Genomic DNA, 13,632 nt, shown 5'->3' with positions numbered 1-13,632 from the left:
GTACTATAGTATGGGGACTATATAGTACTGTAGAATGGGGACTGTATAGTACTATAGTATGGGGACTGTAAAGTATTATATTATCGGGACTATATAGTACTATATTATGGGGAATATATAGTATTATAGTTTGGGGACTGTATAGTACTATACTATGGGGACTATATAGTTCAGTAGTATGGGGACTGAATAGTATTATAGTATGGGGACTGTACATTACTTTAGTATGGGGAGTATCTAGTATTATAATATGGGGACTGTACAGTATTATAATATGGAGACTGTATAGTACTTTAGTATGGGGTCTCTATAGTACTATATTATGGGGAATATATAGTGCTATAGGATGGGGACTGTATAGCAGAGCTGTAACTATATTTTTGGCACCCCCCTCATTTTTCAAAGGGACATCATGCACCCAAAAAAGGGTCATGGCTTCATGGGGAAGGGCCAGGGAATAGATAGTAGAGGCCAGGAGATGCTGGGGATGAAATAAGAGAAAGCCACAAGCAAGAATGTTAATAAACAGAATTTGACAGGCCAAAACAGCGCCCACTGACCTGTGGTGCCCTGTGCGATGGCACGGCCGCACTACCCTAGCTACAGCCCTGATATGTAGTACTATGGTATGGGGACTCTATAGTACTATATTATGGGGACTCTATAGTACTATAGTATGGTGACTCTATAGTACTATAGTATGGGGACTCTATAGTACTATAGTATGGTGACTCTATAGTACTATAGTATGGGGACTCTATTGTACTAGGGAAGCTCAGGCCAAAGTTTGACAGCAGAGAAATAATAATTGTAACTTTATCTCGTTCAACTTGATTTTGGGTATTTAGACTCAAAATACTGTCTCCCATCATTTATATTAAACTTATTTTACATTTAAGGTTATAGTTCTATTAATTAAGAATGCCGTTATCAAAGAGAAAATCTCAGATAACTGATGAATTGTGTAATACTAATGACAAAGAAACTATTATAATTGATGGGCAGAGCTGATTTAAGTTGCCCTTGGTGGGAGATCTGACATTGTGGTCCATATTAAATGAAAGAAACAGACTTGTAGCTCAGACTTCTTTACATTTTGTGCCGGTGACCAATTTATTTACACATTTATGTTTAGTGTGTCCTGATGTTTATCTGGTATGAAGTCGGGAAGCCGGCAGACCTTATACCGACAGCCAGCTTCCCGGTAAGTGTCTAATGACAGGCGTGGAAATCCTGATTGAAGGGACGCCAGGCTCCGAACATGGATAGCCGCAGTGGGGGAGGGTTAGGGCTCCCGGGGGGGGATTTAGGGTTAGACAACTCCTGGGAGGTTAGGGTTAGGCTAGGGGGAGGGAGGGTTAGGGTTAGGCATCCCAGGGGGGGACTTAGGTTTAGGCGGTGAGGAAGAGTTGGTGGTTAGGTTTAGGCACTGGGGGGGAAGTTTAGGGTTAGGCACCTCTAAGGGAGGGTTAGAGTTTGGGGGAACAAATAGGTTAGTAGATACTTACCTTCGATGATCGGGATTTCTGCCGGGATGCTGCTGTCGGGATTCCAACCACCGGGCATGGGTCCGGCGGTAAATTATACTGATTCCGTTTATCCGTCATTGGTGTGTACACTGTAAGTAATATAACTTCCTCTCAACAATGTGGTTATAAAATGGAAAGAAGAGAAAAGCAGATCACATTGTATAATGTTACACAGCAGGTGTATGATGGAATATAACACTCACCATAATAATGACAAATGTGGGCAATAGACAATCTGAGCACTGTTGTCCTATTGTAGTTGCTCAGCTACTGAGTGGCCTCTTTACATCTGGGTGTTCAGTATTGTGGTTCAAATACTCAGGAGATGGGAGAAAAGTGAAAGAACATAGTGTACAGTATATCCTCTACAGCCAGTGATGGATATGGATGATTATAGTGATTGCACTCCTCATTAGTGAGGCTCATCTCCTGGACCTTTGCTAAGACAAACTATTAGCACAAGGTCTTTCCTAGAAAGTTTCTTATAAACAGCGCAGAATAGTTTATCACAATAATATACAGTGTATTTCCAGCTATTACTGTGTTACTTACTTTATGTTTTAACCAACAGTTATTTTTAATACACATTTACTGAATATAATGTTAAGAAAAGGTTATTACATGTTGGCCTGATGGCAGCGCTCTAGCAATGAGATAATGCAAAGATCATATAAAGAAGAGCAGGCAGAACTTCTTAGGTGCTTATTACTTAAAAAACAATGTTCAGAAAATGATTAATGAGGAAACATAATTTGATATAAAGTAGCGTCTCCAATAAATATGTGGCCTTAATGTCTGCATATTGTCCATACGGTCTTTGCCTCTCTGCCGAGTGTATGTCCTATGGGTACTTTAGTGTAAAGAGGAGTTGAGGGAAGATCACAGTAGTTTGAGCTCTCTGTGGGTGGCAGTTGAAGGGTGAATGCACTCAGTTTATTACAGAACAACTTCTCAGTGGGGTCTGCAGGAGAGGGTGTGAGGGGTGGAGAAGAAAATATGTGACAGCACTGGGAGAATCCCCGTTTCTTAAAGTTTGAGTGACGCTTCAAATTTTGTTGATAAGTAAAAGATTAGGAAGGAAACAACGTCATCTGAAGACCAAGGGAGTGGGTAAGAAATGGTACCGTAAGCTGGGTGGGAGGGAGGCTGATGGGAGGAGCAATTATCTAGGGAGTCATTGTGCCAGATTCAGGTGGTGGTAACCCTGGGCTGTATACTGGCACTTAGATAGGTTTCTAGATCTAAAATCAAGCATCCATTTCCCCGGGGTGAATTCTGGAAGCCTCTGTGGCTATGTAAGAAAGTCTTGTGCACTGGGTAGTCCAAATCTAACTACATACTATATATTTTATTTGTCCCTTTAAATTATGTTTTTCCATTAATGTTACTTTAGTACCCCAAGACCCTGCTTTACATAAAGACATCAAACTTACAAATTGCACCAAGTCCTTTGCCATCATGATTACTGTTCATTAGGTTGCACATTATAATAATCTTGTATTGTTTTTTTATTGTTTATCAAAGATACTCTCTAATACCAAACTTCTATCTACTTACTCCTTTCAGGACTTGTCACAGAATATCAGAATGTAGCTCTCAGTGGCCGTGCGACACAGTCAACCTTATACAATAGCCCAAAATGGGGATATATGGCTTATGCTGGGAATGCAATAGATGGAAACCAAGATGCAAACTATTATCATGGATCATGTTTTCACTCTGATAACAAGCTTTCCCCCTGGTGGAGAGTGGACTTACTGAGGCCCCACAAGATTCACCACATAACTATCACCAACAGAGGTGACTGTTGTGGAGAACGACTGAACGGAGCAGAAATTCTTGTTGGAAACTCATTGGCAAATAATGGAAACAACAATCCAAGGTGATGATACAAATATATATACAGTATAGATGTCACAATGTTAAGGCTCAGAGCAAACATTGGGGGAAAATGTCTTGCACAGCCTTGAGGGCTAGAGTATCTTGGCTAAATTATGTTGTATAGTGGTGGTGCGGCCTTTGGGCTGGTAGCATCCACTGGGCTGGTTGAGTCCTGTGGGCCAGTGAGTGGTGATATGGCCTTTAGGCTGGTAGCAGCCCCGGGACTGTTGAAGCCTGTAGGCAAACGAGTTAAGGTGTGGACTTTGGGCTGGTAGCAGCCTCTAGGCTGGTTGAGGCCTGAGGTCCAGTAAGCTGTGGTGCGGCCTTTGGGCCGGTAACAGCCTCTAGGCTGTTTGCTGCCTTCAGGGCAAAATTACTTGGGAAGAGGATGCTGAGGTGCGCACAGTGTTGCTGGGAAGGCACACGCGGTAGGATGCAGAGTTGTGTACAGAGGATGCTAAGGTGTGCTTAGTGCCGCCGCGATGACACCAGCAGTTGTACACAGGGTGCATACACAGGATGCTGAGGTGCCGCCCAGATGACAACAGTGGTTGTACACAGGGTTGCGTACTCTGATGTGCGGCCTGTGTTTCCAGATTGACTCAAGACGCTGGGTTTTACACTCAGGCCCTGATTCAGAGGCGCTCGCTACATGTGAGCGCACACTCTGAATCAAGGTGGGCCAGTGTTTTTTTACACCTGCTTCCAGGCCGCTCGCTAAGCTGTGGGTGACCACCCACAACTTTAGAGGGCGGCCAGGTGATGGTCGTGATTATCGCGACCATCGGGTTTGCGACGAGACCCTTGTGGTTTTGTAGAGACGAACAGCAAAACAAAGTGTACTTCCTGCTCTAAAAGAGCAGGAAGTACACTACTGACATCTGTGATGTCAGTAGGGCCGCCAACAAGCAGCAGGCATTTCTTCAGGAATGCCTCCGTTTGCCCAGCTACACGCCTATGAAACGGGGCGAGCTGTCAATCACAATCGACACCCGCCCCATCTTGTAGTGAGACCCGCAGCAATTGAAAATTCACTTGCTACGGGGCTCGCGCATGCACAGTGCGCACGCTGCGTGTACGCATTGCCCGGCCATGGACCCGCTTGTGAGCATTATGCACTCACGAGAGGGTCTGAATCAGGCCCTCAGAACGCTGAGTGCGGGCTGTGCCATCTGGATGACACAAACGACAGCTAGAGCAAATGCAGACCATGCCGCCTGGATGACACAAATGACAGCTGGAGCAAATGCAGACCATGCCGCTTGGATGACACAAACAAAAGCTAGAGCAAATGCAGATCATGCCGCCTGGTTGACACAAATGACAGCTGGAGCAAATGCAGAGTGTGCCGCCTGGATGACACAAATGACAGCTGGAGCAAATGTAGACCGTGCTGCCTAGATGACACAAATGATAGCTGGAGCAAATGCAGACTGTGCCGCCTGGATGACACAAATGACAGCTGGAGCAAATGCAGACCATGCCGCCTGGATGACACAAATGACAGCTGGAGCAAATGCAGACCGTGCTGCCTAGATGACACAAATGACAGCAGGAGCAAATGCAGATCATGCCGCCTGGTTGACACAAATGACAGCTGGAGCAAATGCAGACCGTGCTGCCTAGATGATACAAATGACAGCTGGAGCAAATGCAGACCGTGCTGCCTGGATGACACAAATGACAGCAGGAGCAAATGCAGATCATGCCGCCTGGTTGACACAAATGACAGCTGGAGCAAATGCAGACTGTGCTGCCTAGATGACACAAATGACAGCTGGAGCAAATGCAGACTGTGCCGCCAGGATGACACAAATGACAGCAGGAGCAAATGCAGACCGTGCTGCCTGGATGACACAAATGATAGCCGGAGCAAATGCAGACCGTGCCGCCTGGATGATACAAACGACAGCTGGAGCAAATGCAGATCGTGCCGCCTGGTTGACACAAATGACAGCTGGAGCAAATGCAGACTGTGCCGCCTGGATGACACAAACAACAGCTGGAGCAAATGCAGATCATGCCGCCTGGTTGACACAAATGACAGCTGGAGCAAATGCAGACCGTGCTGCCTAGATGACACAAATGACAGCTGGAGCAAATGCAGACTGTGCCGCCTGGATGTCACAAATGACAGCTGGAGCAAATGCAGACTGTGCTGCCTGTATGACACAAATGACAGCTGGAGCAAATGCAGATCATGCTGCCTGGTTGACACAAATGACAGCTGGAGCAAATGCAGACCGTGCTGCCTAGATGACACAAATGACAGCTGGAGCAAATGCAGACTGTGCCGCCTGGATGACACAAATGACAGCTGGAGCAAATGCAGACTGTGCCGCCTGGATGACACAAACGACAGCTGGAGCAAATGCAGATCATGCCGCCTGGTTGACACAAATGACAGCTGGAGCAAATGCAGACCGTGCTGCCTAGATGACACAAATGACAGCAGGAGCAAATGCAGATCATGCCGCCTGGATTATACAAACGACTGCTCGAGCAAATGCAGACCGTGCCGCCTGGATGACACAAATGACAGCTGGAGCAAATGCAGACTGTGCTGCCTGGATGATACAAACGACTGCTCGAGCAAATGCAGACCGTGCTGCCTAGATGACACAAATGACAGCAGGAGCAAATGCAGACCATGCTGCCTGGATGACACAAATGACAGCTGGAGCAAATGCAGACCGTGCCGCCTGGATGATACAAACGACAGCAGGAGCAAATGCAGACCGTGCCGCCTGGATGACACAAATGATAGCTGGAGCAAATGCAGACTGTGCCGCCAGGATGATACAAACGACTGCTCGAGCAAATGCAGACCGTGCCACTTGGATAACACAAATGGCAGGAAGAGGGAAGCAGGCTAGGTGCTGGGAACTAAACTGTGAAACAGGAGACCAAAATGCCAACTGGAAACATGTGAACGCTGTCACCGGCATGGAGTGAAAGGCTGGCTGGAATTTAACCAAAACAGGTCCCAATCAGAGCAATTCTCCCTAATGACAGACCAGTGAGCACCTGGGCTGTGCACAGACAGTAGAATCAATCAGTGTGCACCTGATAGTGCACACAGACAGGCAGTAATTAGTGCAGAGGCTCAGCAGCAATTAATACTGGAACTGCAACCAATATGCTGCTACCACTGATCCTAACATGAGGAAGGAGGAGACTTCAGCGAACGCTTGCCCGGCATTCACCCCGCACAGTATTAGCAGTGCGGTGCCTTGTGTCAATGGTTATTAATTTACAGTTAACAAAGCACTTTATAGGGAAGTAAATATATCCACATACAGTATGTTCCCTTTCATAATTACAGTTATGTCTAATATTTCAATATATGCGACTTTTAAAAATATGGACATATATTTAATATATTATCCACAGAGATGTATTAGATGGCTAATGTACAATAGGATGCATTTACTCCCGGGAAACTTACTGGAGAAGAGGAATGCATGATAATGATAAATGGGATTTATGTGCAAATGTTCAGTTTGACATATTTCTAGCTGCAACTAGCGGCACATTAGCGGTTTATGTCCCAAGCTTACATAAGGACTGGAAGTCTGTATGGTGTACTTACATAGCACAAGAGATGCGGGTGATCATTTTAGGCGTTAATGTGAAATCACATGAATCTATATGTACACAATATAATAATATACTGAAGTGTTACATACACACATGAAATAGACTCAATCATCTCCAAAAATAAAATACAAGTAATATAAACACAAATACAAATGAAAAATATATAATGAATTTAATTAAATACACACATCTACTTTTTCCCTTTATAAATCATTTGGAATGCAATGCTCAGTTATTAGACTGTCACAACTTCTTACAATATAAAAGCCAATTGCAATGCATGTAATCTCAGCTGGAGAGGGCAATACACAATTAGCCCAACTGAAATGACTTCTGTAGCTCTACTGACCATCATCATCATCATCATCTTTATCATTACCGTGTCTGTTCCATCGGCACCCTGCAGCGATATGTCTGCAGACAGGTGTATGTGTTTTTATTCTTCGTTAAAATTACTAAAGATCGACATTTTTTGACTTATCCCTAAATCCAGTTTTTACCTCCATAGAAGAACTAGTCTGCAGTTTGGAGAGTGAAGAAACAAATCACAGGTGTTTTGTCAATTTGGATGAAAAGTGTTTTATTTTGCAGCATTTTTATATAAATAAAAAATACTTCTATAATATTATTACTAAAGGCTAAACCAGCTTGGTACATTGTATGCATTGTTCACCTGACAGATGTGGTCCCCTAATGAACGGTACATAACATCTGCCTCATTGCAGATGACATCCTGCTTTTCATCACCAGCCTGGAGACCTCTCTTCTAACTATCCAGGGCACATAACAGGACTTTTCATTGGCTACTTTTTATTAGGGGTGTGCACCGGCCACTTTTCGTGTTTTGTGTTTTGGTTTTGGATCTGGATCTTTCTTCGTGTTTTGGATCTGGATTGGTTTTGCCAAAACCACCCTTCCGTGTTTTGGGTTCTGGGTTTTGTGTTTTGGATCTGTATTTTTTTGAAAAAAAGCATAAAAACAGCTAAAATCACAGAATTTGTAGGTTTTTCTGCTCCTATGCTATTATTAACCTCAATAACCTTAATTTCCACTCATTTCCAGTCTATTCTGAACACCTCACACCTCACAATAGTGTTTTTATGTCCAAAAGGTTGCACCGAGGTAGCTGGATGACTATGCTAAGCGACACGAGTGGGCGGCACAAACACGTGACCCATCTAGGAGTGACACTGCAGTGGCAGGCAGGATGGCAGTTAGAAAAACTAGGCCCCAAACTGTACATAATGCAAAGAAAAAAAGAGGTGCAAGATGGAATTGTCCTTGGGCCCTCCCACCCACCCTTATGTTGTATAAACAGGACATGCACACTTTAACAAATCAATCATTTCAGCGCCAGGGTCTGCCACACAACTGTGGCTGAAATGATTGGTTCGTTTGGGCCCCCACAAAACAAGCTGGCAATTAATGTGTCCCTGCACAAACTGGCTCTACGGAGGCAAGATGTCATCCTCATCCTCCTCATCCACCGATTCCTCACCCTCTTCAGTGTGTACATCCTCATCCTCACAAAGTATTAACTCGTCCCCACTTGAATCCACCACCACAGGTCCCTCTGTACCTTCTGGAGGCTGGTCTCCCTGGAAGAGCTGATAATTCATTTTGATGAACATCATCTTCTCCACATTCTGTGGAAGCAACCTCCTACGCCTTTCGCTGACAAGGTTCCCGGCTGCACTAAACACTCTTTCGGAGTACACACTGGAGGGGGGGCAACTCAGGTAAAATAGAGCCAGTTTGTACAGGGGCCTCCAAATTGCCTCTTTTTCCTGCCAGTACAGGTATGGACTGTCTGACATGCCTACTTGGATGCTGTCACCGATGTAATCCTCCACCATTCTGTCAATGGTGACAGTATCATATGCAGTGACAGTAGACATGTCAGAAATTGTTGCCAGGTCCTTCAGTCCGGACCAGATGTCCAAACTTGGTCCTGCCTGCCCTGCATCACCGCCAGCGGGTTGCTTAGGATACCTAAGTTTTTTCCTGGCAGCCCCAGTTGCGGGAGAAAATGAAGAAGGAGCCGTTGACGTGTCACGTTCCGCTTCAGCTGACAGTGTGTTCACCAGCAGGTCTTTGCACCTCTGCAGGCTTGTGTCGGCCGGAAAGAGAGACACCACATAGGCTTTAAACCTAGGATCGAGCACGGTGGCCAAAATGTAGTGGTCTGATTTCAACAGATTGACCACCCTGGAATCCTGGCAAAGCGAATGAAGGGCTTCATCCACAAGTCCCACATGCCGAGCGGAATCGCTCCGTCTTAGCTCCTCCTTCACTTTCTCCAGCTGCTTCTGCAAAAGCCTGATGAGGGGAATGACCTGACTCAAGCTGGCAGTGTCTGAACTGACTTCACGTGTGGCAAGTTCGAAGGGCTGAAGAACCTTGCACAACACGGAAATCATTCTCCACTGCGCTTGAGTCAGGTGCATACCCCCTCCTTTGCCTATGTCATAGGTGGATGTATAGGCTTGTATGGCCTTTTGCTGCTCCTCCATCCTCTGAAGCATATAGAGGGTTGAGTTCCACCGCGTCACAACCTCTTGCTTCAGGTGATGGCGGGGCAGGTTCAAGAGTGTTTGCTGGCGCTCCAGTCTTCGGCACGCAGTCGCTGAATGGCGAAAGTGGCCAGAAATTTTTCGGGCCACCCAAAGCGTCTCCTGCACGCCCCTGTCGCTTTTCAGAAAATTCTGCACCACCAAGTTTATTGTGTGAGCAAAACATGGGACGTGCTGGAATTTGCCCAGATGTAATGCCCGCACAATATTGGTGGCGTTGTCAGATATCACAAATCCCCAGGAGAGTCTAAGTGGGGTAAGCCACTGGGCGATGATTTCCCTCAGTTTCTCTAAGAGGTTGTCGGCGGTGTGCCTCTTACTGAAACCGGTGATACACAGCGTAGCCTGCCTTGTAACGAGCTGGCGTTTCTGAGATGCTGCTACTGGTGACGCTGCTGCTGTTGCTGCGTAAGGTGATACATCTACCCAGTGGGCTGTCACAGTCATATAGTCCTTAGTCTGCCCTGTTCCACTTGTCCACATGTCCGTGGTTAAGTGGACATTGTGTACAACGGCATTTTTCAGGACACTGAGGACACTTTTTCTGACGTTTCTGTACAGTCTCGGTATCGCCTGCCTAGTGAAGTGGAATCTAGACGGGATTTGGAACCGGGGACACACTACCTCCATCAATTGTCTAAATCCCACTGCACTAATGGCGGATACCGGACGCACGTCTAACACCAACATAGCAGTCAAGGCCTCAGTTATACGTTTTGCTTCAGGATGACTGCTGTCGTACTTCATCCTCCTCGCTAAGGACTGTTGGAGGGTCAATTGTTTAGTAAAAGTAGTGGTGTTCCTACTTCCTCTCTGGGATGATGAACGACTCCCAGCAGCAGCAGCAACAGCAGCAGCGGCAGCAGTAGGCGTAGCAATGCAGGATCCTCCGGAGGAATCCCGGATAGGAGAGTCAGTCATGCCAGTGATATGGCCTGCAGGACTACTTCCGATCCTGACTAAGGAGGAAATTGACGAGGAGGGAGTTGACGGTGTGGTTTGCAGGCGCTTGGATACAACAGGACAACGGGATTTAGGTGTCCCTGGACTGCTTACGGTCTGAGCCAAAGTTTCTGAACTTGACAGTAACTTTTTATGAACGCGCTGCAGGTGCCGTATAAGGGAGGATGTTCCTAGGTGGTTGACGTCCCTACCCCTACTTATTTCACCTTTACATATGGTACATATGGCAAGACAGTTGTTGTCCGGATTTGGATAGAAATATTGCCAGACCAAAGAGGTGGAATGTTTGGTCTTCTGCCCAGGCATAACCGTGATGGGCTTTTTCATCCCACGGACAACAACTGTCTCCCCCGGAGCCTGATTTAAACAAACCACATCACCATCAGAATCCTCCTCGCCAACTTCCTCCTCAGCGCCAGCTACACCAGTATCCTCATCCTGTTGTACTTCAACAGTGACATCTTCAATTTGCATATCAGCAAGTGGACTGTGGGTGCTCCTTTCAGCACTTGCAGGGGGCGTGCAAATGGTGGAAAGAGCCACCTCTTCCCGTCCAGTGCTGGGAAGGTCAGGCATCGCAACCACCACCACACTTGGACTCTCCTTGGGGATTTGTGATATCTTCTTAGAAAGCACAGTTCTTCGCTGTGCTTTTGCCAGCTTAACTCTTTTGATTTTTTTAGTGGGAGGAGGGCTTCCATCGTCATGTGAAGCTGAACCACTAGTCATGAACATACTAGGGATCGACCTTAGCCGTTCCTTGCCACTCCGTGTCGTAAATGGCATATTGGCAAGTTTACGTTTCTCTTCAGCTGATTTAAATGTCTTTTTCAAGGTCATTTTCCTGAACTTTGCCATTTGGGATTGTATGTGCCCTCTACTATGACATTGGGCATCGGCCTTGGCAGACGACGTTGATGGCATGTTATCGTCTATGTCATGACTAGTGGCAGCAGCTTCAGCACTAGGAGGAAGTGGTTCTTGATCTTTCTCTATTTTATTTTTATCGGAGAAAGTTTGGTCCTCCATTTATGTTATATCGATTTGATATATACGTGCGGCTAAACACAGAAAATAAATTTTTTTTTGGTTCGGACTGGAGTGTACTTTGTGGGTTACAGCACCCTTTAACGGTCAAGCCAGCCGGCCCTTTACTTATGACACAGGCGCACTCTTGGCACTACTTTGTTGATGCACGTGCGGCTACTGCGCACACAATTCACAAACACAGAAAATAATTTTTTTTTTGGTTTGGACTGGAGTGTACTTTCGGGGGTTACAGCACCCTTAACGGTCAAGCCAGCCGGCCCTTTACTTATGACACAGGCGCACGCTTGACACTACTTTGTTGATGCACGTGCGGCTACTGCGCACACAATTCACAAACACAGAAAATAATTTTTTTTTGGTTTGGACTGGAGTGTACTTTCAGGGGTTACAGCACCCTTTAACGGTCAAGCCAGCCGGCCCTTTACTTATGACACAGGCGCACGCTTGGCACTACTTTGTTGATGCACGTGCGGCTACTGCGCACACAATTCACAAACACAGAAAATAATTTTTTTTTGGTTTGGACTGGAGTGTACTTTCGGGGGTTACAGCACCCTTTAACGGTCAAGCCAGCCGGCCCTTTACTTATGACACAGGCGCACTCTTGGCACTACTTTATTGATGCACGTGCGGCTACTGCGCACACAATTCACAAACACAGAAAATAATTTTTTTTTAGGTTTGGACTGGAGTGTACTTTCGGGGGTTACAGCACCCTTAACGGTCAAGCCAGCCGGCCCTTTACTTATGACACAGGCGCACGCTTGGCACTACTTTGTTGATGCACGTGCGGCTACTGCGCACACAATTCACAAACACAGAAAATAATTTTTTTTTGGTTTGGACTGGAGTGTACTTTCGGGGGTTACAGCACCCTTTAACGGTCAAGCCAGCCGGCCCTTTACTTATGACACAGGCGCACGCTTGGCACTACTTTGTTGATGCACGTGCGGCTACTGCGCACACAATTCACAAACACAGAAAATAATTTTTTTTTAGGTTTGGACTGGAGTGTACTTTCGGGGGTTACAGCACCCTTAACGGTCAAGCCAGCCGGCCCTTTACTTATGACACAGGCGCACGCTTGGCACTACTTTGTTGATGCACGTGCGGCTACTGCGCACACAATTCACAAACACAGAAAATAATTTTTTTTTTGGTTTGGACTGGAGTGTACTTTCGGGGGTTACCGCACCCTTAACGGTCAAGCCAGCCGGCCCTTTACTTATGACACAGGCGCACGCTTGGCACTACTTTGTTGATGCACGTGCGGCTACTGCGCACACAATTCACAAACACAGAAAATAATTTTTTTTTTGGTTTGGACTGGAGTGTACTTTCGGGGGTTACAGCACCCTTAACGGTCAAGCCAGCCGGCCCTTTACTTATGACACAGGCGAACGCTTGACACTACTTTGTTGATGCACGTGCGGCTACTGCGCACACAATTCACAAACACAGAAAATAATTTTTTTTTGGTTTGGACTGGAGTGTACTTTCAGGGGTTACAGCACCCTTTAACGGTCAAGCCAGCCGGCCCTTTACTTATGACACAGGCGCACGCTTGGCACTACTTTGTTGATGCACGTGCGGCTACTGCGCACACAATTCACAAACACAGAAAATAATTTTTTTTTGGTTTGGACTGGAGTGTACTTTCGGGGGTTACAGCACCCTTTAACGGTCAAGCCAGCCGGCCCTTTACTTATGACACAGGGGCACTCTTGGCACTACTTTGTTGATGCACGTGCGGCTACTGCGCACACAATTCACAAACACAGAAAATAATTTTTTTTTAGGTTTGGACTGGAGTGTACTTTCGGGGGTTACAGCACCCTTAACGGTCAAGCCAGCCGGCCCTTTACTTATGACACAGGCGCACGCTTGGCACTACTTTGTTGATGCACGTGCGGCTACTGCGCACACAATTCACAAACACAGAAAATAATTTTTTTTTGGTTTGGACTGGAGAGTACTTTCGGGGGTTACAGCACCCTTTAACGGTCAAGCCAGCCGGCCCTTTACTTATGACACAG

General features: G+C 46.2%; 1 protein-coding gene across 1 annotated transcript in view; it reads left to right on the top strand.

Moving 5' to 3' along the window:
• Window positions 1-13,632, top strand: part of LOC148473302 (uncharacterized) — a gene marked incomplete at its 5' end in the record, with an annotated part of 113,706 nt that overhangs the window by 11,931 nt on the left and 88,143 nt on the right. Inside the window, one exon of the mRNA XM_088459833.1 lies at window positions 3,108-3,411. Coding sequence (XP_088315959.1) covers window positions 3,108-3,411 — 304 coding nt within the window. The remainder of the gene's footprint in view (window positions 1-3,107; window positions 3,412-13,632) is intronic.

Source organism: Taudactylus pleione, unplaced genomic scaffold (assembly GCF_031769625.1).
Source record: "Taudactylus pleione unplaced genomic scaffold, aTauple2 ptg000937l, whole genome shotgun sequence".
NCBI classification, from domain to species: domain Eukaryota; kingdom Metazoa; phylum Chordata; class Amphibia; order Anura; family Myobatrachidae; genus Taudactylus; species Taudactylus pleione.
The sequence above is the reverse complement of the archived record's forward strand: the minus strand, read 5'-3'. Positions and strand labels throughout refer to the sequence as shown.